Source organism: Rhinichthys klamathensis, unplaced genomic scaffold, assembly GCF_029890125.1.
Source record: "Rhinichthys klamathensis goyatoka isolate OS25496 unplaced genomic scaffold, OSU_Roscu_1.1 h1tg000095l_1, whole genome shotgun sequence".
In the NCBI taxonomy this organism is placed as follows: Eukaryota; Metazoa; Chordata; class Actinopteri; order Cypriniformes; family Leuciscidae; genus Rhinichthys; species Rhinichthys klamathensis.
In genome coordinates this window covers 1,685,376-1,707,065 of record NW_026606634.1, presented here as the reverse complement: position 1 = coordinate 1,707,065, position 21,690 = coordinate 1,685,376, and the positions used below count along the sequence as shown (strand labels likewise).

The 21,690-nt window shown below is 37.7% G+C and overlaps 3 protein-coding genes across 4 annotated transcripts in view; 2 read left to right on the top strand and 1 right to left on the bottom strand.

Moving 5' to 3' along the window:
- The first annotated feature begins 1,146 nt into the window (after positions 1–1,146).
- ift52 (intraflagellar transport 52 homolog (Chlamydomonas)) lies at positions 1,147–11,711 on the top strand. Of its 2 annotated transcripts, none has more exons than XM_056252521.1 (14): positions 1,147–1,241; positions 1,433–1,715; positions 3,356–3,443; positions 3,534–3,663; positions 4,241–4,316; positions 4,432–4,503; positions 6,082–6,208; positions 6,307–6,390; positions 7,376–7,444; positions 8,031–8,185; positions 8,912–8,999; positions 9,186–9,294; positions 9,403–9,548; positions 11,440–11,711. In XM_056252521.1, exons 2-14 carry the CDS (start codon positions 1,597–1,599, stop codon positions 11,482–11,484), a joined length of 1,308 nt encoding a protein of 435 aa, XP_056108496.1. In that variant the 5' UTR covers positions 1,147–1,241; positions 1,433–1,596; the 3' UTR covers positions 11,485–11,711. The 2 variants fall into 2 exon arrangements, with proteins under 2 accessions (XP_056108496.1, XP_056108497.1); XM_056252522.1 differs by having other exon boundaries at positions 1,161–1,241; positions 1,596–1,715.
- A 990-nt stretch (positions 11,712–12,701) lies between these two features.
- On the bottom strand, positions 12,702–14,323 carry si:ch73-303b9.1 (uncharacterized). Its single transcript, XM_056252422.1, has 3 exons — positions 14,299–14,323; positions 13,608–14,190; positions 12,702–12,770 (listed from the first exon to the last, which is right to left on the bottom strand). The coding sequence occupies exons 1-2, from the start codon at positions 14,321–14,323 to the stop codon at positions 13,625–13,627; spliced, it is 591 nt and encodes a 196-aa protein (XP_056108397.1). The 3' UTR covers positions 12,702–12,770; positions 13,608–13,624.
- A 717-nt stretch (positions 14,324–15,040) lies between these two features.
- Positions 15,041–21,690, top strand: part of mybl2b (v-myb avian myeloblastosis viral oncogene homolog-like 2b) — a 53,974-nt gene continuing 47,324 nt past the window's right edge. Inside the window, exons 1-5 of the mRNA XM_056252520.1 lie at positions 15,041–15,341; positions 15,971–16,067; positions 17,659–17,730; positions 17,831–17,923; positions 20,440–20,660. Of these exons, the coding sequence (XP_056108495.1) occupies positions 15,322–15,341; positions 15,971–16,067; positions 17,659–17,730; positions 17,831–17,923; positions 20,440–20,660 (503 nt within the window). The 5' untranslated portion in view covers positions 15,041–15,321. The remainder of the gene's footprint in view (positions 15,342–15,970; positions 16,068–17,658; positions 17,731–17,830; positions 17,924–20,439; positions 20,661–21,690) is intronic.

Sequence of the window (21,690 nt, the reverse complement as noted above, 5' to 3'; positions counted from 1 at the left end):
TTTGTTTTTGTTCACATGAGGTGTAATTAAGGCAAATGCACATGCCTGTACGAGACATGTCCAGTCTTTAACCTCAAAATATTACTGTCATAGTCGGGGGTGAAAATAATTCTTCACCTCTCTGCCCACATCTATATGGACAGACTGGCTGTGAAGTTCACATACGGGTTCTGTTGTTTATTTGAAAGTGACTTGTATGTGACATCTGGAGGAATCTCACCATACATAATCAGGGTAAGTCAATAAATCATTCAGTTAGCTTTCCACTCAGTTTTCTGTAGTCTGTTTAAGAGATTACTGCTCCATAGAGCATTAGGCCAGGGCACAACATTTAGCTATTTCATTTGGTAAATTAATTCAAAGAATCACTGCCTTCCTGTGCTAAAATTCCTACAGCTTGTCTGTTGAACACAGTTCAGACTATGGAATAAAAAAACAGCATAGAAATGAGAATATTATGTAACGTATATCTGTCAGCAATCAATGTAATGAGCAGTTTTGAAAGGGACTGGTTATTTAGAGTTTCTGCAACTGACTTAATGAAAAAATTAGAACTAGTGCTGTCAGTGTTTATGTGAAAAACTATAGGCTATATATGTGTTTGTGTGTGTGTAAACACATACATATATCCACTGATATACACATATAAACAAAAAAATGTTAACGTTACATGCGATTAATAGATTTGACAGCACTTATTGAACCTGTATCTCAGCAACCGAAAAACAACGAACGATACAATAAAGAGCTTCTAGTAAATAGAAAAAGTAACTTGGATCGCATATTAATAATAATATATCGAATAATATTGTGCAGTTGTTCGACTTTTTGCTTGACTGACTATTTTCCCAATCTAGAAGTAAAATAAAATAATTTCAACTCAAATATTTCATGCCGATATTTGATCCGTGTAAGTTGAATTATATTTTCGTCATCCCATCCTATCAGGTCACTTTGTTCTAATATATAATAATATATAAAAGATTCGGTATGTCATAATTTCGACGTTTTAAATGTCATAATTACGATTTAACAAAACCCTGATCTTTTCTCATGTGGCGGAAATGGGCATCCTTTGTCTCGGTCTCTTTTAAAAAATGAATTAAAAAAATATCCTGTTTTATTTTACACAAGTACGCAAACACAGTTGCTATGAAGGAAGCGCCCCTGGTTACGCTTGTGTTGTCCATAAATACCCACAATGCATCGCTCACGGCCACCACATTTTGGGGAATTCTGTGGTAACTTTTATTCCTTTTTCGTTTTTTAGAAGCATTTACATTTTGTACAATGACATAGCGTTATGACTCCCGTTATTCAACAGATTTGATCAGTTGTGTAGCGAGAGTTATTAGCTTTAGCTTGCTAGCTTAGCCGCTCATAACGGTGACATGATAATGCACAATATTTACAGTTTATGTATATTTTGCAGTTCTTCCTGTTGCTGTCGTTCAACGTCGGGGTTGTCATGAGGCGATAATGTATTGAAATATCAAATACATCAGCCTGTGAGGAAAACAGCGACGAAAGCATCGTGCTTTGTGTATTAGAGACAGTAATCTGTCCATCTGTAAATATTGTGATCCATATTCCAGCATGGACAAAGAGCAACGAAATATTGTTGTTTTCAACGCGTCCAAACGAGAACTCTTCACCTCCAACTCTGGATATAAGTCCTTGCAGAAGAAATTAAGAGCACAATGGAAGATTCAAAGGTGAAATCTCTTAAATGGCTCATATAAACATGTTTACAGGTGTTAAGGAGGTTTATTCACTGCATTGGTGATGTGCCCATTTATATCACAAAACAGGAATTATGCAGACATTTTGTTGGATTTGCAGATATGCTAATAAAATGCCCATTAGAAATGAATGTTCCCATTAACTCCTAATAAACTAGTTTGACCAGCTAGCATTTTGCCAAGGGGTGATCAGTCTTACTTTTCATATTCAAATTAGACCAATCTAACGTTACATGACTAAAACAATGTTACTGAAGTATGGAAGCTTGTTTTGCAAAAGTCAGTTGTGACTTTTTATCTCACAATTCTGACTATTTTTTCCTCACAATTGTGAGGGGAGGGGAGGGGGGGGAGTCAGATGTAAAGTTTTGAGATATAAAGTCACAATTCTGAGAAAAAAAGTAAAAATTGTGTGATATAAACAGAATTACGAGATGTAAACTCAAAATTACGAGAAAAAAGTTAGAATTGTGAGATATAAAGTTAGAATTGTGAGAAATAAAGTTAGAATTGTGAAATATAAAGTTAGAATTGTGAGAAATAAAGTTAGAATTGTGAAATATAAAGTTAGAATTGTGAAATATAAAGTTAGAATTGTGAGGTATAAACTCAGAATTGCAAGGTATAACTCAGAATTGTGAATGTAACTCAAAATTGCTAGATGTAACTCAGAATTACGAGATCTAACTCAGAATTATAGATGTTTCTCAAAATCGCAAGGTGTAACTCAGAATTACGAGATGTCACTCAGAATTGCTGTATAATAACTCAGAATTACGAGATATAACTCAGAATTGCGAGATGTAACTCAGAATTGCGAGATGTCACTCAGAATTGCTTTATAATAACTCAGAATTACGAGATATAACTCAGAATTGCGAGATGTAACTCAGAATTACGAGATATAACTCAGAATTGCGAGATGTCACTCAGAATTGCTATATAATAACTCAGAATTACGAGATATAACTCAGAATTGCGAGATGTAACTCAGAATTGCGAGATCTAACTCAGAATTATAGATGTTTCTCAAAATCGCAAGGCGTAACTCAGAATTACGAGATGTCACTCAGAATTGCTGTATAATAACTCAGAATTACGAGATATAACTCAGAATTACGAGATATAACTCAGAATTACGAGATATAACTCAGAATTGCGAGATGTAACTCAGAATTACGAGATATAACTCAGAATTGCGAGATGTCACTCAGAATTGCTATATAATAACTCAGAATTACGAGATATAACTCAGAATTGCGAGATGTAACTCAGAATTACGAGATATAACTCAGAATTGCGAGATGTCACTCAGAATTGCTATATAATAACTCAGAATTACGAGATATAACTCAGAATTGCGAGATGTAACTCAGAATTGCGAGGAAAAACATAAAAGTTATGAAATGTAAACTAAAAAAGGTACAGTTTATATCTCGCAATTTTGAGGAAAGAAAAGTCTGAATTGTGAGATGTAAACACAATTATAAGTTCATAACTTGCAACTGTGAGATATAAACACAATTGTGAGAGAAAAAAAATCAGAATTGATTTTATTTATCTTATTTCACGGCGGAAACAATCTTCCATACTAAACTATACATGTTCCTCAGCATCAAAGAGGAGCTCAGCTTGGAGAAACTCCAAGGAGTGAAGTTATGGATCACTGCCGGTCCTCGAGAGAAGTTCACTGCTGCTGAGGTGAGACTCTGAGACACATATGGAAGAGTTCAAGCTGATACCAGCAGAAGCTTCGCTGTGAAACTGCTGTATGTTTGCTGTGTGCTTCAGCTAGAGGTTCTGAAGCAGTATCTGGACAGTGGTGGAGGTCTTCTGGTGATGCTCGGAGAAGGAGGAGAAATGAAATATGACACTAATATCAACTTCCTCCTGGAAGAGTTTGGCATTATGATAAACAATGGTAAGTGTGATTTGGTTTTAATGTCACCTGTACATCATAGTCTCATTAACTAAAACAAAATGTGTACGTTAATTTAGAAAATGGTTATTGCTGTTTTTTAAAAATATTTTGATTGTAGTTTATAATGCATATATATATATATATACACACACAAAGAACACATTCATATATACATTTGAAAAACATTTACACCATTTTAAAAGTTTTGATTTAATGAATTTTATTTAATGTCAGGTGGTATAAAAATACATTTTCCTTACACATTAAAAACATTTACGTAGACACAACTATATATTTTGTTCAAACATATTTTTCAAGTCAAGATCTCAAGATAGAGAACATTTTTTTCCCCCAAATATCTTGGCATCATGACATTATGCTATGAATGAACTATTTTATAAAGTTATTTTTCTTTAATATGGTGTCATGGTGCATGGTGTGAGGCACATTCTTTATTTTGTGCCTCATTAAAATCTTGAATTATTATTATTTGTATTTATTTGTTCATCTGGGAAGAGGTGTGTTCAAGTTTAAACATTATTCTGAAATGTATACTTTTTTTGCATTGGATTTGCAGATGCAGTAATAAGGAACGTCTATTATAAATATTTCCATCCCAAAGAAGCCCTTGTGTCTAATGGTGTTCTGAACAGGTTTGTGTCTCCCATGTGTGTTGAAATGTTTCTCTGTGAATTTGTTTGGAGATTATATTGAAACTAATCAGTCTTTACAGGATTTAAATGATTTTAATCTTCTTCTTTTTTCCAGGGAGATCAGTCGTGCCGCTGGTAAAGTGGTCACAGGGGTGATTGATGAAGAAAGTTCGGGGAATAATTCGCAGTAAGCTTGAGCTGATGTTCTGTTTATGTTATCAGCGGTTGATCAATGTTTGAGGAGGTTTGAGGTTTTCTCAGAGAGTAGCCCTCTCTTCCAGTTCTCCCAGTTTTTGCAGTCTTACCAAACATACAGTGGTTTCACAGTTAAAGTGCCCCTTTTATGCTGTTTTACAGGTTATTTTGACGTCTCCTACAACAGGTTTACACACATCCAAGCTCAAAAAACACTCATTTCCTCATAATATCCATTGCAGCATCAGCTCTTTTCTCTCAGTGTCTGAAACGGTTCATCAAGGATTCAGTCTCTCTAAACCCCACCTCTCTGAGAGCTGCTCTGCTCTGATTGGTCTGACGTCCTAGTCTGTTGTGATTGGTCGACCGTGTCAGAAACCAAACACTCATTAGCATATCTGAATTTCAGCTCCTGAACTTCCTCAGCTCTTGATAGACAGTGATACGAACAGTAACGAAGGCATCGGTTTTACCGTTTCAATCTCAACCTTTGGAAGTACATCATCATGTTTCCATCCACCTATTTTTATGTGCATTTTCATATATATCATAAAAATGCTGGAAAGAAACACCAATATGCGCATTAAGTCTAACAATGTTACATAAAAACCTTGTGTATTTAACTGAGGTGAATAGATTTTTATCTGATAAGAAGACATGCAAATTAACTACGATGGAAACACATTTACTGAATAAATCCCTTGATGCACAACAAAAAACTCATGCGACTTTGCCTCAGCAGAGGCTGTGATTGGATAACTGGAATAACCAGCGGACCAATCACATCGCAGCATCTCAAATGTTGGTTTGGTGGGTCTGAAACGCCAGAGTCAAAGTCTGTCATCAGAATGATTTGGTTTAATTCCCTCCAGAAGCGTCTCACAGGATTGTGTTCCCGAACACCAGCATCCGAACGCAAGAGAACAAACATGACAGCGTTTATTGTGTTTCGTGAGACGCTCTGAGACGAACTCATTTATGATGGAGTGAAAAAGAGCCTTACATTTTTATTAGTGATATTTTGTGCCAATTTCCCAGGATATGAGGATTTTGTTCTCTATCTAGAACACATGGGATGAAAACGGTGCTTTATTTGCAAAAAATTTATGCGATATTCAAATTTTGTGCATAAGGTAAATTCGCAAGTAAGAATCATAGCCAAAGTGGATTTGCTTTGTCAGCAGAAAACAGCGTCTTCTCCACATGAACAACACGAGCCAAACTCTTCCAGTCTCAGATACAACTACAGTGTTTGAGGGTCAAAGTAGACGTTGTTCACGGCAGCCGATGAAGAACATAGACTGGCATTATGCAAATCTGTTACAAACCTGCGCAGATTCAGCAGGAAGTGAGACTGGAAATACCGACGACTCGTTTCAGTTCAGAATCACTTCTTTCTTTCGGGAGACAAAAACTCCATTTATCTGCACTTTGAAATTTTGCAGATCTTTTACAGTCACAAACAGCTCTATTACACACCACATGAAAGATAAAATCCCAAAAAGCATAATGGGGCACTTTAAAGTCCCACATCAGAATGTGTAATGACTTTTATTTGATGGTTACACAGGGCACTTACGTTCGTTTACCCTTATGGGGCCACATTAAATGTGATGAAGCCTGCGGTGGCCGTCCTGTCCACTGGCTCTGTGTGTTTTCCACTCAACAGGCCTGTTCTTGCCTTCCATCAGCCTAAGGTGTGTGTGTGCAGTCATTCTGATGATCAGACTCAGTCATACCTGTGTTCAACTCCCTGGGCCTTATTCTGAGCTTCAATGTCTCTGTTTGTGTCTAGAACGCTGGCAAGTTGGCAGTTCTGGGCTCATGTCACATGTTCAGTGACCAGTACCTGGACAAGGAGGAGAACAGTAAAATCATGGTAGGATATTCATTTGCTATTGCAAAATGTCACTGATACTGATGGCGAAAATATGGGGTTAGGAGTTTGTTCAAAGTGTGATTAATTGCAAATTAGTAGTTTTGAAATTGCTCACACTTTGAACTTTCACCAGTACAGTAGCTCGTCTTGCACAGTTTGTGCCATAGATGATGTAAGACTGGAAAAACTGATTGAGGGACCACCACTCCTCGAGTGGACAAAGGACCTTGCTGCAAATGAACATTTGAACTCCCTCAAATCATGAGGCTCAAGGCTGGAATGCACTACACAACTTTTGTCCAGATTTTTTCCCCGATTTGCATTATGGACAGTTTGTCACTGAAAGTCAGAGCCAGATTTTGTAAAGTCAAAGTTGACAGAATTCTCATAGTGCACAGACTCCAATTTTGTAGCTTCAAGCTATGATTTCATCCAGTCAGAAGATCTCAAACATGATTTTGAACACATATTGTTGTCCTTTATCACACGTTTCCTAGCAAAAAGTCGGCAAGTGTTTGAAAATCTGTTTAGATTAAACGTTGTGTGGTATTTACCAGCCTTTACAGAAAAGATGTGTTATTATTTTTAAAAACATATAAAGCATGCACATCCAGAAATATCTAAAATTACAGGTGTGTAACCGAAGATTTATAAAAAACAAAACAAAGTCAGCACACTTGCTCCCACCAACATTTATTACACTTTGTTACATGAGCTCAATAAATGTTTTGTGGGAGTGTGCCGACTCTGTTTTGTGTGTGTTATTGCCTTTATAGTCCTTTCGGGTAAACGATACCAGATTAACCAGACAGCAAACACATAGCGAAACGTTAACAAACACTTTAACACCTAGGATTGTGGTAGTGATCTTTGCATGGGCAAGCACCACTCTCATGTCCTTCATAAAATGTAAAAACTCAGTTACTTTTGTGGTTATTGTTTATAATGTATAGTTTTTTAATGCAATATAATGTGTACGTTGCAGGATGTTGTTTTCCAGTGGCTTACAACCGATAGCATTCCTCTCAACCAGATCGATGCAGAGGACCCAGAGGTGAGCGTCACTTGAGTTACCTTCATATCTGTGTTACAATACTCCACTGTTCAAACGTTTGGGCTCATTATGATTTATTTAATGTTTTTGAAAGAAGTGTCTTCTGCTCACCAAGGCTGTATTTATTTGATACAAAATACAGTAAAACAGTGGAAAATTAATACAATTTAAAAGAACTGTTTTCTTTTTTAATATATGCTAAAATTGTATTTATTCCTGTGAATATATAGTAAAGTGTAATTTATTCCTGTGATCAAAGCTGAATTTTCAGCATCATTACTCCAGTCTTCAGTGTCACATGATCCTTCAGAAATCACTCTAATATGATGATCTGATGCTCAAGAAACATTTCTGATTGTCAAAGTTGAAAACAGTTCATATTTTTGTGGAAACAGTGATACATGTTAAATTGAAAGTTCTAAATAACTGCATTTACAAATAGAAATCAAACATTCTAAATGTCTTTACTGTGAATTCTGATCAGTGTAATGCTATGTGTCTGCCCTCAAACTTTTGAACAGTAGTGTATATCTGACCTGACTACATACAGGACTGTGAGGAGACAATCTTCCTTTAATTTTCCCAGATCACAGACTACACCATGCTTCCGGACACAGGGAGTCTGTCTGACCGTCTGAGAGTGTGTCTGCAGGAGGGAGACGAGAACCCGCGAGATTTCACATCCCTGTTTGACATGTCTCTGCTAAAGCTGCACACAAACACTCTTCCCTCTGTCCTGGAGTAAGATTCACATTTCCTAAAGACGCTTCCATGTTGTGTTCTGACATAAACACACACAGTCATGCATTGAGCTGTTGTTGTGTGCTTGAGTTTATAGAAAACAGTGTCACAAGGGCATGAGTTTGTGTGTTCACTAGGAGTGTAACGATACCCTCATGTCACGATTCGATACCAAGATACCATATTATTGCAATACTCCAAGACACATGGCAAAATGTTAACAAAAAGTGAACTGTTGATTAAAATGCTAAATTTGGTGTTACATTGTGTGTGTAAATGAATAGTCTTGGACTTGGTGCTGAAACCCAAAGCACAGGACAATAGAGACACCAGAATAACAATATTCATGATTCTGAAGCTGAAAATACTGAATTATTTTAGACGAATATGCTTTGAATCTTTCACTGACTAGATATATTTAAAATAATGTCGCCCACTTTTTACTGGTAACATCAGACATTTGGCATTATTAGGACGCACAAATATTCCCCACTGCATTATTATACATATTCAACATTATATATAGTAGTTTAAAGTAGTACTGACACTAAAACTCTGAAAACTTAATTTTCTCACACAGTATTTTTTATTTTGGGTGAAATATACACAAAACATATTGCCACTATCCACGACACATATTGTTGCGTTTTTGCATTACACTACTAATGCTTGGCCAATCAGACATGCATTGAAATATTAATAACTAATGAATGTCTGTATTTTTAGTGCTTACAAGCTGCTGAATGTAAAACATGAAGCTCTCCAGCTGATCACACCTCAGTTTGAAACTCCTCTTCCTCTTCTGCAACCGGCCGTGAGTCCGTCTTCATTACATGAGCTCTCCACAACACTGTCCACTGACTTTATTTTCTCTAAATGTTTTCACTCCATTTCAACTCAGTGCATTATTATAACGTGCTTTGATAATTCCCTGCTGAAAATGCCTTAAAGTGTGTGTGTAGATGATCTGTGTTTGACTGAGGCGTTGTTTTGTGCTCAGGTCTTTCAGCCAGCGTTTAGGGACCTTCGCCCACCCATGCTTGACCTTTTTGACCTTGACGAGACCTTTTCCTCTGAGAAAGTTAGGCTGGCTCAGCTCTCAAACAAATGTGAGTTTCCACCATTGGCTCCGAATGCACAGAAAGATTTGTAATCCTGTCATTGTCTCGAGTTTGAGCGGTTGGCGATTTGTAAATGGTTGCGTTGTCTTCTCTAAGGTACCGATGATGATCTTGAGTTTTATGTACGTAAATGTGGAGACATCTTAGGAGTGACAGGGAAGTTGGACAAGGACAAAAGAGATGCCAAGCACATACTGGAGCACGTCTTCTTCCAGGTGGTGGAGTTCAAGAAGCTCAATGTAGTAAGTTGGACACACATAAACATTTCCATTTCATTTGGCCATTCATTTAGTCTTTAATTTAAAAATTCCATTGGTATTGTCATTTGTGCACCCACATGTTTCAAACCTGTAGGATTTTCTTTTTTCTGTGAATCACAAAAAGGAAAGGATAGGCAAAATGTCCAAGCTTTTCCACTGTTCCACACAACGTGAGTGGATGGTGATTTATACTGCAATGCTCAGAAAAACAGTAGCCTGAGATCTTAAAGTCCCCCTGTGGTGAAAATCCAGCTTTTAATGTTGTTTATATGTCTATGTGGTGTTTTTAATATGCTTTAAGACAAACCATGTGTAAATTCATAAGTCGACAGCATTGCTGAGTATTTTCTCCTTAAAACTGCAGTGAACCAAAGACAGTCTCAAAAACACGGTTTGAAATCACTGGTGTTTCTGACGTCACAAACTACCTTGTAACCAATCAGATCAACGTGTGATCGTCAACCAGTGGATCTCTGAGCTGAGTGAGTGAGTGGAGGCAGGGCTCATTTGCATATTCATAGAACCGCACATACTAAGGCAAGCTATTTTAAGGCAAAAATAACGTTTAAATATGTCATTTTAGAGAACAAAGATGAGTTTTAAGTGATAAAATTATTGACCACAGGGGGACTTTAAATTTCATTTAAAATACTATAGAATATCACCATAGATTAAATAATGTTACACACAAGCCTTAAGGACTACTTGTATGATATTTGTGTGATGTTTTATTGGTTCTTTATGGAGTTATGGAAAAGAGCAGCTTGGACATTCTGCCCAAAATTTATTTTTTTGTAAAATAATTTGTGGTTTGAACTACTGTAAATGACGGGCAGTAAATTACAACATTTTCATTCTTGGGTGAATTATTATCTTCAAGTCGTCATGAAATTGAAGCCACGTTACTCTTTTCTTCCCTATTGTGCCGTATATCCGAGTGAAACGGCTTCTGGAAAAAGAGCAAATGTGGGCGGGGCTTGATTTTGTCTGTGGGGAATTGATTGGATGGTTGTGGTTTGCTATTGGTGGATCTCATGTGAGTGACAGGTTGCTCCGCCCTCATCATCAGAGAAGAGAAGAGATGCTGCAAGAGGGAGAGGAAGTTATTTTGATTTAATATTTTGAGACACATGAATTTAAAACAATAATGATGTGCACCGATAAATAATTTATAATAAAACGAGGGCTGTTTTCGGCTAAGGATTTTCATAGTCGAATCTGATTCGTTAGATTTTGCCGTAGTCGACTGATAGTCGAATCTTTTTTTTTTTGATAGCAGCCAGACGTTCGGTTGAATAACTGTTCGTCTGTTAAAGGACAACTCGCTCTACGTTTATTTAAAATGAACTGCAAGACAACTAGAAGTGAATGTGCTTTCCATTAAATGACAAAAAAAACGTTGCAATGAACGTGCTTTGTTTTAAATAAATCACACACAGTAAACAAAACCTTAACAAAAAAACTCTCCCGAATCATCTCCAGCACTCAGCCTCCGGAGCACCACTAACTCCACCTCCGTTTCCCTCGTAAGATGATATTAGTATTTAAACATTCTCTATGATAAAAAATGTTTGTAAAAAATATTTTAATAGCACGGTTTTGGCGGTTATAGAGTTCTAATGACGGTGTTCAACTATAACCGTCGGTCTCACGGTTATATAATAACCGTCACACCCCTCATAACACTTGCCTACTATTCGACTATAAGGTTCAAAGTCGAATCAGACCGCTCCGAATCGAATCGTCAAATCCTCGACTATTAGAAGTCAGCCCTAAATAAAACACTGCAATATTCCATAAAAAAAATAATAATAATTGTCCATTTTGATTTTATGGTGGCTTTAAGATTGCTTCTTTATCCTCTTTCCTCAAGGAGCATGACATCGACACCACAGAAGCAAGATTCAACATGTATTGAAGCAGACACACCGTGGAGCTGCCGAGTGTTGGAGCAAGGACTTGATTTGGAGATGTGTGTGTGTGTGTATGTGTATGTATATATATATATATATTCCACTCAATATAAACACTCAAACTGCAAGATGTGGTTCATCAGAACTTTCCAAGCCTATGGTTTAAAGAATCCACAAGCTTTCTTGTAACATTTTTGAGTTTTTTTCAATAAATATATGAGCTTTGTTTTCTCATGTTGGAACATATTTGTATACACACATTGGCATCCAAATCCAATATACGAGATTGAGAAATTTCTGACATCAAGCATGTGAGACTTAATGCAAAAGATTGATTTTGTTTCAGTGGTTGTCAGTTCTGGTCCGGAGTTCCCCTTTGTTGAGGTCTCTAATGACGACAGCGTTGTCAAAACGGCTCCCGTTCATATGGATCCAGGAACACTACACTCCTAGACTGAAGGCATAACACCACTGTTTTCTCAAATTCATGTTGTTGTAGTTTACACGGAGATGAAAGCAGTATTGTTTTCAGAAACTTGCACTTTGAAACCAGTTTTCAAAAGTTTGCATTTTCAGGGCCCCAAATCGCAATAAGTTTTCAGGTGTAAAACGGCCCCTACAATGTGCCGTTCTGGGGCTCCTCCGGGACCAGTGTTGGGAACCACTGCTTTATGTCATTGGCACATGATTGAGAGAATATTGAAACCTAAACATGTTTTTGATCCACTGCCATCATGTAAATCATTCAAGTGCTTCATGCACTGCAAAAACAGTCTTCAGGATTTCCTTGTTTTCTAGTACAAATATCTGAACTTAATTTAACTTGAGTAGCAAAACTGCTTAACTGATGTTAAATCCTGTTTTCTGACAAACTGATCAAAATGAAATGAGTTTTTCCTTAAAACAAGAACGAATAACTGTCAGTGAGGTCAGAAAAATAATCCTGTTTTCCCTTTGAATCAAGTTTATTTGACGGTTAGGGTTTCTCGCAGATATTTTCTTATTTTGATTTTTTTTTCTTCAGAGATCAATACTTTAGGTCTTAATTTATCTAGTAAATCTTGAGGTAAGACTGGAAAACAAGACCATACTTTGTAAGAAAACTCTTATTTCCCTTGTTCCCCCCCCCCCCAAATTAATACAATCTTCAGTAGATAGTTTGTAACATACATTTACAATGAATACAGGGCATTTCAACACTTTATTTAATGAAAAACATTCAATAAATAAATGTTTAGTACAAATACATTTACATAAATCACAGGTGCCATTCTAGTAAGCATCACATCATCTGTAAAACAAAGCAGAAGGTTAGAACCACCTCATTACTTCAAGGATTACTATTAGCATCAGAGTTGGGACTCATTACAAGTAACTCGAGTTATGTAATCAGATTACTTTTTCAAGTAACGCATCTCTTTTCAATTTACAACAAAATATCCAAGTTACTTTTTAAAATAAAGGTAGTTACTTTTTCACATTTATTGACTGACATCTCTCCTGTCCCCATGTTGAAAGAAATAAAGTGGTGTGCGTGTAAACATGATGGTTATTTTAGTTCTAGACTAAATGAACATGCATTTACTCCTCTCACTTGCACAAAAACATTCAGTATTCCTCAAAATGAATAAAAACAGTAAAATGCAATCTCAGAATTTTACACAAAACCTTTATAATTAACTATATTAAATAACACAAATATACTTTATGCACTTAATCTCACTTTGCTGCTGCTGACCTTCAATGATATAGTTCAACCAAATAAACAAAATTCCTTCCGATTAGATTTAGAAATAAGATTGAACTTGCTTCTCCTGTATCCTATTATTCTTTAATCCAGAACAGCTTAAAGGTTTAAATATGCCTCTACTGTACAGGAGTAAATATGCATTTCCTTCAGCCTGAGGCTTATTCAGTGTGAAAGGGCCTTTACATTTGCCAAAAATAGAACTTATTTTTATTTATTAAAAAACAAACAAGCCCAGCTCAGATAAGTAGTAACGCAAAAGTAATGTAACAAATTACTTTTCATAAAAAAGTAAAGCAATTAGTTACTTTTTTGGGAGTAACGCAATATTGGAATGCATAAAAGCAACTTTCCCCAACACTGATTAGCATGCATACACACCTAAAACAGGGCGTCCATCAAATGGCCAAGTTGGATGAACTCGGTTCCTCTCTGAGATCTGGGATTGCAGGAGCTTGACCCGATCCCTGCCAGACCATTTCCCTCCAGGAGCGCTGAAGATCCCCTGAAACATTAGGCCCAGCCCACAGCGAGATCTCAGGAGGCACCGAGGGGTTAATGGGACTCCAGGTGGACTCCAAGCATGACTTCGGGCTGTCGACTACGGCCTTCACGAGGGACACTTCCCATGAGGGGTGTGTGGCGGTCAGGTCGACGCAGGACAGGTCCAGCGAGCTCCCCAGGACCGGCTTCTGGAGCTTCACCCTCTCGTAGGGTGTGGAGGACTTGTCTTGCGCTGGACTGTTGCCTGGGGAGAGAATGTTCTTCAGGGCAACTAAAGGTGAAAGAAGACTCATGGAGTAGTTCAGACACGCGCCGGGCTCTGAATACTCCAGCACAACACCTTTACTCGGCTTCAGGAACCCGTCGGATGAAACCACTGATGAAGATAGACTCTGGTCTGTGCAGAACCCTCTGTCAAAGTCAGACATCGTCGACAGGCCCTCAGAGCTCCTGGTCAGCTCTGCAAAACAAGCAGGGTTTAGTTATGCATGAATACAGCGTACTATTGAAAAAAGTATGGTTAGATTTGATTTAAATGTCAAAATGTGTATTTGCATTAGGACTTCACCAGGTCTATCCCGTCCTAAATCCATTAGGAAAGTGTGGGGTTAATTAATTACACTCAGGTTGCATTTATAGCTGTGCCTTGATTGGGTCATTACCTAGTTCTCCAACTATTGGCTCGTTTAATCTATAGTGATCGGGTAATGATCTCGATCAGCCGAATTAACTAATCTGTATTCAAGTAATAATAGTTTATTATAATAATTTGTTACATCTATATTGTGATTTTAGTAATAATTAAAGCTAGTAAATTCGTTCACCGGAGCGAGTAAAATTAAAACTATATAGATATTTTCTCTGAACGCGTCCACATACGCAATATTTGATTGTTATAATGAAACAAACAAAAAAAAAGGAAAAAAGAAAGATAAGTTATATATGAGAAACAGAAATTAGTTACTTGAAACCACTTCTTTAACGTAAAATTTGAACGTGAATCAATTCCACACATTGTTAATTAAACAAATTATACATCCTAAAGTTGGTCCCTACTTTTCTATCAGGAATATAACCATAGTTGCAATTACTCTTGTCTAGCATGTTTCGATTAAACAAATATTTACAAATTATTGATTTTAACAACTGGAATATATTCAAAACAAATACATACATTTTTCTGACATATTTTGGTCATTTTAAAGTACATTAAATCGCTTTGGTGTGATTTACGACATCAAACATAAAACTCATTATTATATTATCTATTTATTTATTTATTAGAGAAGCGCGTACATGTGTTCCGAGCGCGCACGCACTACGTGCTGTGCTCATGAAGCTGCGCGCGCAGCGTGTGTTCGCTGACGTCACTCGCGGGAATGGCTGAGAAAAAGGAGCGCGAGATAGGAACTTGGGCGCGCAGTGGATGTTCAGCTGGAGAGTTGTTGCGCGCTTTTTAATGAAAGCTCTTACTGTATTTGATCGACCATCTCATTAACATCACAGATGTTTTTGCGATTGTATGCTGTACGCACTGTGTCCTCGTAAAGACCTGTTTCATTGGAGCATTTTTTTATAAAACATTAGGGAAATGTCGTGGTGGGCGCGCGGGTAAGTACACAAAGTTTATTATTTCTCGTATGCTTTATATGATTGTGTAAAAGAGTTTTAACGAAGTGCAAGAAAATGAGCACGAAATATGTATTCGACATAATGAATGAGCTTGTAGAGATTGTTGACATGAAGTTTGTGAAGGCAATGTCGAGCCCGCCCAATATAAGAGCACAAAGAGCTGAGACAGTCGCTAGACTTCAGCATTAACGTTATATCCACGAGTTTGACTTCACTGTCTGACTGTGTTTGCAGGGTCATTGAGTAACCCAAACCAGTGCAATGTGTAAGTTTGGATAAAAACTGACATATGCATTGAGAATATTAGATTGAGAGTAACATTATCTGAATGTGAGCCTTTACATTTGCACGATTCTAGAGCCCTGAAAGTGTTTTTATGATCACTGCTTTAGTTAAACATGATGCTGAGATTTCATCTAGTTTTGATGAGTATTTTCTGGCATACACACACACAAGTCAAGATGTAAACACACTTCCCTGCCTAATGGTGTCAGTGTAACCTCAACACAGTGTTGCCAGTGTTTGCTGATCTGTGTACAGTGCTGTTTTCCCAACCCTTAACATCCGTGTGTGTGTGTGTGTGTGTGTGTGTGTGTGTGTGTGGACAGGGAGGATGAGGAAGAGGCCATGTGTCAGGACACAGACTCTGATGTTGCTGATCAGAAGGATTGTGGGAAGGTGAAAGTGAAGTGGACCCAGGAGGAGGTACGCTTCGGTTCAAGGTCTTTTATTGACGAAATCTTTAGTAACATCATACATCACCAAAAGATGAGATTATTCATAACATTCAAGAATCAGTGCAAAAAAACCTCACCTTCATGTTCTTCCGAATCCATCAGTCTAATCAGGGTCCGAAATTAACTTTTTGGCTCACCTGCCACGGGGAATGGTAGATGAAAAAATCCAATAGCCAAGCATATTTTTTACCGGCCAAAATAATAAACAGCCTTTTTGTGTCACATATACATTAATTTATATATAGGCTATATTTAAACATTTGTCATATTTCTTGTCTATTTTCCATTTTTACTTTTATTTACACACATATTACACAATTTACACACATTAAAATAATATTTTTGTGGTGGTGCCTATGAAAATAGTTATGTACAAATTAAATGTATTAATTGTATATTTAATAAAATATATGCAATAATAATATACTATTATTATTTCAAAAAAAAAAAAAGTTTTACTCTGCCTATTTTTTTTTTACTCCATTCACTCTGACTGATCCGATCAGTAACTGAAGGAATGGAAATATAAGTTGCTTTAACCATTCATTAAAATGAACCGGTTCAAATGAGTCATTAGTTCGCGAATTGGACTTGTCTTTATCGGATGTGTACGCGTTGTGTGATTATCCCGGCAGTTGGGACATCCCACAAGATTTGTCAACACAGAAAACATTTAATCACTGGATAGATTTTTTCGTTTATTTAAAGTGTGGTTTATGTCAGCAAAATGTGCGGAACGATTTTCAGAGAAGATTAGGTAGCCTATTTTAGCACAATTCTTCACACCCAGCAGTAATTCAGGAAAAAATATATCCGAATGCTCCACATGAAACTATGGTCTTCCGGACTTTTACCATCAAGGACAAGGAGAGAGAGAGAGCAAGACAGCGCTTAGGAGACGGTGAAGCCTTGTTTATACTTTCGCCTGGCTCCGAAGAGAAAGAGTGCGTGCGCTCAACCGGGGCGCTGTCTCTCTGCTCGTTCTTCAGTTGCGGGATAAAAATTCGCTTTGGAGCAGGACGAGCATCGATAAGAGGACTCGTTAACTCGTTACATTACTATTTTGGTATGAACATTCACCCGCCAGTGTGGCGGATAGCCTTTTGAGATTTACTCGCCAAACGGAAAATCTACCCGCATTTGGCGCTTGGCGGGTGTTAATTTCGGACCCTGAGTCTAATGTTTACACCCAAAAACCCTGATCAAATATGATAAACGGAAGCTCAAACACAAGTTTATATGTGATTAAAAAGTCTTCAGAAGACTAAATCATTGAGATTTGTATCAGTATAACAGACTACTTACATAAATGCATATAAATGTCACTCTTTATCTTCCAAATATGTCTGCAAGATGATATTTAAATGCTTAAACCGCTCGAATCTAGTCGATTCTTGTTTCTGGTTGTTCGTACTTTCAGTGGATGGACAGAATTGATCTGATGAGAGAATAAATACACCTTTTACTGTTGCATGTTGTCCAGCTTCAATCAAAAAGATTGTTGTCATTGTCAAAAAATAAAACATTGTATATGCTTTGATTGCGTTTGGTTTTTTCAGGATGATAAGCTGCGAAAACTGGTTCTGAACGCTGGACCAAACGATTGGAAACACATTGCTGGCTTTCTACCTGTACGTATGTTAACCTCCATGATGAGATATTCCTGGCTTTGTTGTTCGTGTCTCCACATTAAGATTTCAATGTTAATGTGTCCATTTATTTCATTCAAAGAGCCGGTCGGAGCATCAGTGTCAGCATCGCTGGTTCAAAGTTTTGGATCCGGATCTTGTCAAAGGACCCTGGACCAAAGAGGAGGACGAGAAGGTGCGTTTTCAACACAGCATCTGATTCACAAGTTATTTTATATTACAATCCACGTTCAGGCCTTCCTATGATCCTGCAATTCTCTTGTTTACCCCTGTGCTGTAAATCATTTTCCTTTTTTGGTGTTCGGGGTCAAAAATGACTGTCCTTTTAAATCTCTCATTATGCGTTATTATGGCCAAATACTGGGTTCAGTCTTTAATACCCCTTTTCCACCAAAGCATTTTGAGAGCCGGTTCGGAGCCGGTGCCTACTCGAGAACCAGTTCTTTGCGTTTCTACAGCCTACAGACTCAAGTTCCAAGATGTCAGCGCCATATCGGGACACTGGCAGCTTCACTTCTGACCAATGGAAAAGAGCGAAGGGGCGTCGTCCATCTTTTTTTACAGTCTATGGTTTCGACAGCCAAAGAACCGGTTCTCGGCCAGGAAAATTGGTTCCAAAGCGGCACTTTTACCACGTCATGCTTACGTCGGGGGCTGGGGGCGGGTTACTGTGAACAACAACACGACGGGAATGGGAACGCTAAGACGTATGGCGACGTACACAGTGACGTAACGACGTCGTTCGCTGGGCTCTCTAGTCAGTGGAAAAACAAACAGGTTCTGGGAAGGTTCGCAAGTTGAACCAACTTTGAACCAGCACCAGTTCTGAACCAGTTCTTTTTTGGTGGAAACGAGGTATTAGTGAACTTTAGCACAGGTTTTGTATTTCTTCTTGGAACTGATTGATTGTAGCCTTAATTGTCTGAGTTATATTTAGTTATAGTTATAAATTGTTGTATTTTTTTTAGGTGAATAAACTTAAGTGAACTATTTTCACTGAGGTGCATGAGCTCAGATCAATGAGGCCTGCGATCAGTCAAGAGGAACTACAAAACCTGTGCTAAAGTTGACAAAAACACTGAATACAATATTTGACAAGATACAGAGGGGTTTATGAGCAATTTTCTTTTGTAGGTCATATTTTTGGACCAGGAACACCAAGTGTAACAAGGTGGGGAAAAGCACAAAAAGTATAAAAAAAAAAAAATTAGGAAGTTGTTTTTCTGTGTGTGCAAAGATATTACGTTTTAGTCCAATGCAATAAAAAATCCTCTCCTAGCCAAAATGACAAACACAATATGGGGTTAAAATGTGATTTACAAGTTTGGAAAAGTTGTAAATCACATTGTTGTAAAATTACAATATGTTTTTGTTTATACATTTTCCTCGTTTCCCATTTTGTCTAATTTCAGCCTATGAATTAAAGTGCCCCTGTTATGCTATTTTAAAGGTTCCTGGTTTTGTTTTGCAGTCTCGTACAGGTTTTAGAGCTGCATGATTAATCGTTAAAAGATCACGATCTTGAGTCAAACACCCACGCCATCTTGTTCCTAAATGAACAGCGTGTGTTTCCCCGCGGCCCATGTTGATGAACGACGGGTGTCCACTGGCCGCTCCGCTTGCGAGCGTTTTCAGATCCTTTGGAAGTTGAGCTTCACATTCGCACGTGAGTGTAAAGCTCAATTTCCATAGGAATTAAAGTGTCAGGAACCCCCCCTCCTGTTTTAGCCTGGTCGTTCACACCTATGAGTTGAAAAGGTCTCCAGAAATGGGTGTGTAAAGCTATGGAAAAGTGGGAAAGGGAGAGACAACAACCAATAAAACACAGACCTGCAATACACTCTCCTTATACAGACACATGACTATAAAATATGACCAAAGAGAGAAAAAAACACAACCAGTCGATGTAACCCTATATGATAAGAAACTTTCAAGAACGAGGGAGAAACGCTGATAAAATTTTCATTACATTCACGAGCACTGCAGTCTCTGAACAAACGACATGCGTCAGTTAAACAGAAAAAATAGACATTTTTGTCAATTTTTCTTTGAATTTTCGGTCTATATCATTGTCTTCTGTGCATCAGAATAACTCCTCGTGTCATCGCAGACGTACGGCTGTATCAGTGTCCTTATTTGAACACATTTCCTTTGAGGAAGACGTGTGCATACACACTGCTAGTTCATGTTTAGAGCACTAGAGTATATGAAATATGTCCATCATAACTTGAAACACGCTTTCTCCGGTCCGTATATGATCTATATGATCCGCATTGCGAGCGTTGTTAAACTCATCGCAGCGTTCGGCGCAGAAACCGCTCTCATGCATTGAATTCTCCGCTATAATGTGATCTCATGTGTAATCCAGCGCAGTGATTGGCTTAAAAGAGTTCATTCTCATGAGTAAATGCAGAGAAGCGTTCAGAACCGGCTAACGGAGAATCGTGCCACACACACACTCCGGAGATCAAACTTTGCAGATCTTTTACAGTCACAAACAGCTCTATTACACACTCCATGAAAAATAATATCCCAAAAAGCATAATAGACTCATTTAGATAGATCTATAGATCACTGCTTGTCATACAAATTCAAATCCACACAGTAATTCCTTAACCAGTAATCCTGAACCATCAGAGTAGCTGTAGAAATGTGTGTGTGAAGCCTTGCTTGAATGTGTTGTGTGTTTAGGTGATTGAGCTGGTGAAGAAGTACGGGAACAAGCAGTGGGCGATGGTGGCCAAGCACCTGAAGGGGCGTCTGGGGAAGCAGTGCCGGGAACGCTGGCACAACCACCTCAACCCTGACGTCAAGAAGTCCTCCTGGACCCCAGACGAGGATCTCATCATCTACAAGGCGCACTGCATGCTGGGAAACCGCTGGGCCGAGATCGCCAAACTGCTGCCTGGACGGTGAGATCTGCGAAACGATCTACTCTCATAATCGCCTTCAAAACCCCATAAACAGGCTTTAACCCTGTCAAACTTGACATGAAATAGATCTATACTTTATTCATCCTTCTCAGGAAATTAAAACATCAACCACATTCAGTCCTCGCACACAGACAACATCAATCTATACCTGACTACATTCATAAAACAACTCTCACTAAAGCATTCTATACTCTACACACAAAAGACGTATATACTCTATACTTCTAAACTCTGTCTCCTCTTTCCACCTGTGTTGCCATTGGCTTGGCTCGCTTAGTTGGAGACATTAAATTTCACATTTAATTTAATATTCAACAATATTATTGATCTCCTGCATTGACACTATTATACAAGAACTGAACTGAGCTGGACAATGACATCATGGTTTACTCCAGAGCGGCTATATATATAAATAAACTAAATTAACTCAACTTTTTTGAACAAAATGAACCATCACTGAACTTACTTAAGCTGGACTGTGACGCTATTTTCTTCTGGAAACAAACTTTGTTGCATTATTTTTAGGGATGTCCCGATCAGGTTTTTTTGCCTCCGAGTCATTTGATTTTGAGTATTTACCGATACCGAGTCCCGATCCGATACTTATATAATACATAAAAAAAGAATAAAGAAGAGAGAAAAAACAGATCCAGGATGTTCCTTATTTTTTATTTAATTCACCTTATTTTAACGTTCAACAACTCTGTTAACAAACAGAGCACTTCTGTGAGGCAGCTTGAACAATCAAGTAATAAATAACATAAAATCTTCACTTTTGGACTTTAGTGCAACAGTAAATATAGAAAAAGTCTAATATAAAAACAAATAGCAACTCAACTTAAAATACCCGGCAGGCATGTAAACAAAAAATAAAAATGTTTTAAAAGTGTATAATAAAAATAATGAGAATATATATAGGCTATACATTAGGGGTGTAACAGTTCACAAAACGTGCGGTTCGATACGATACAGCAAAAAGAAAGAAATGCCAGAGAAATTTCCTATTTAT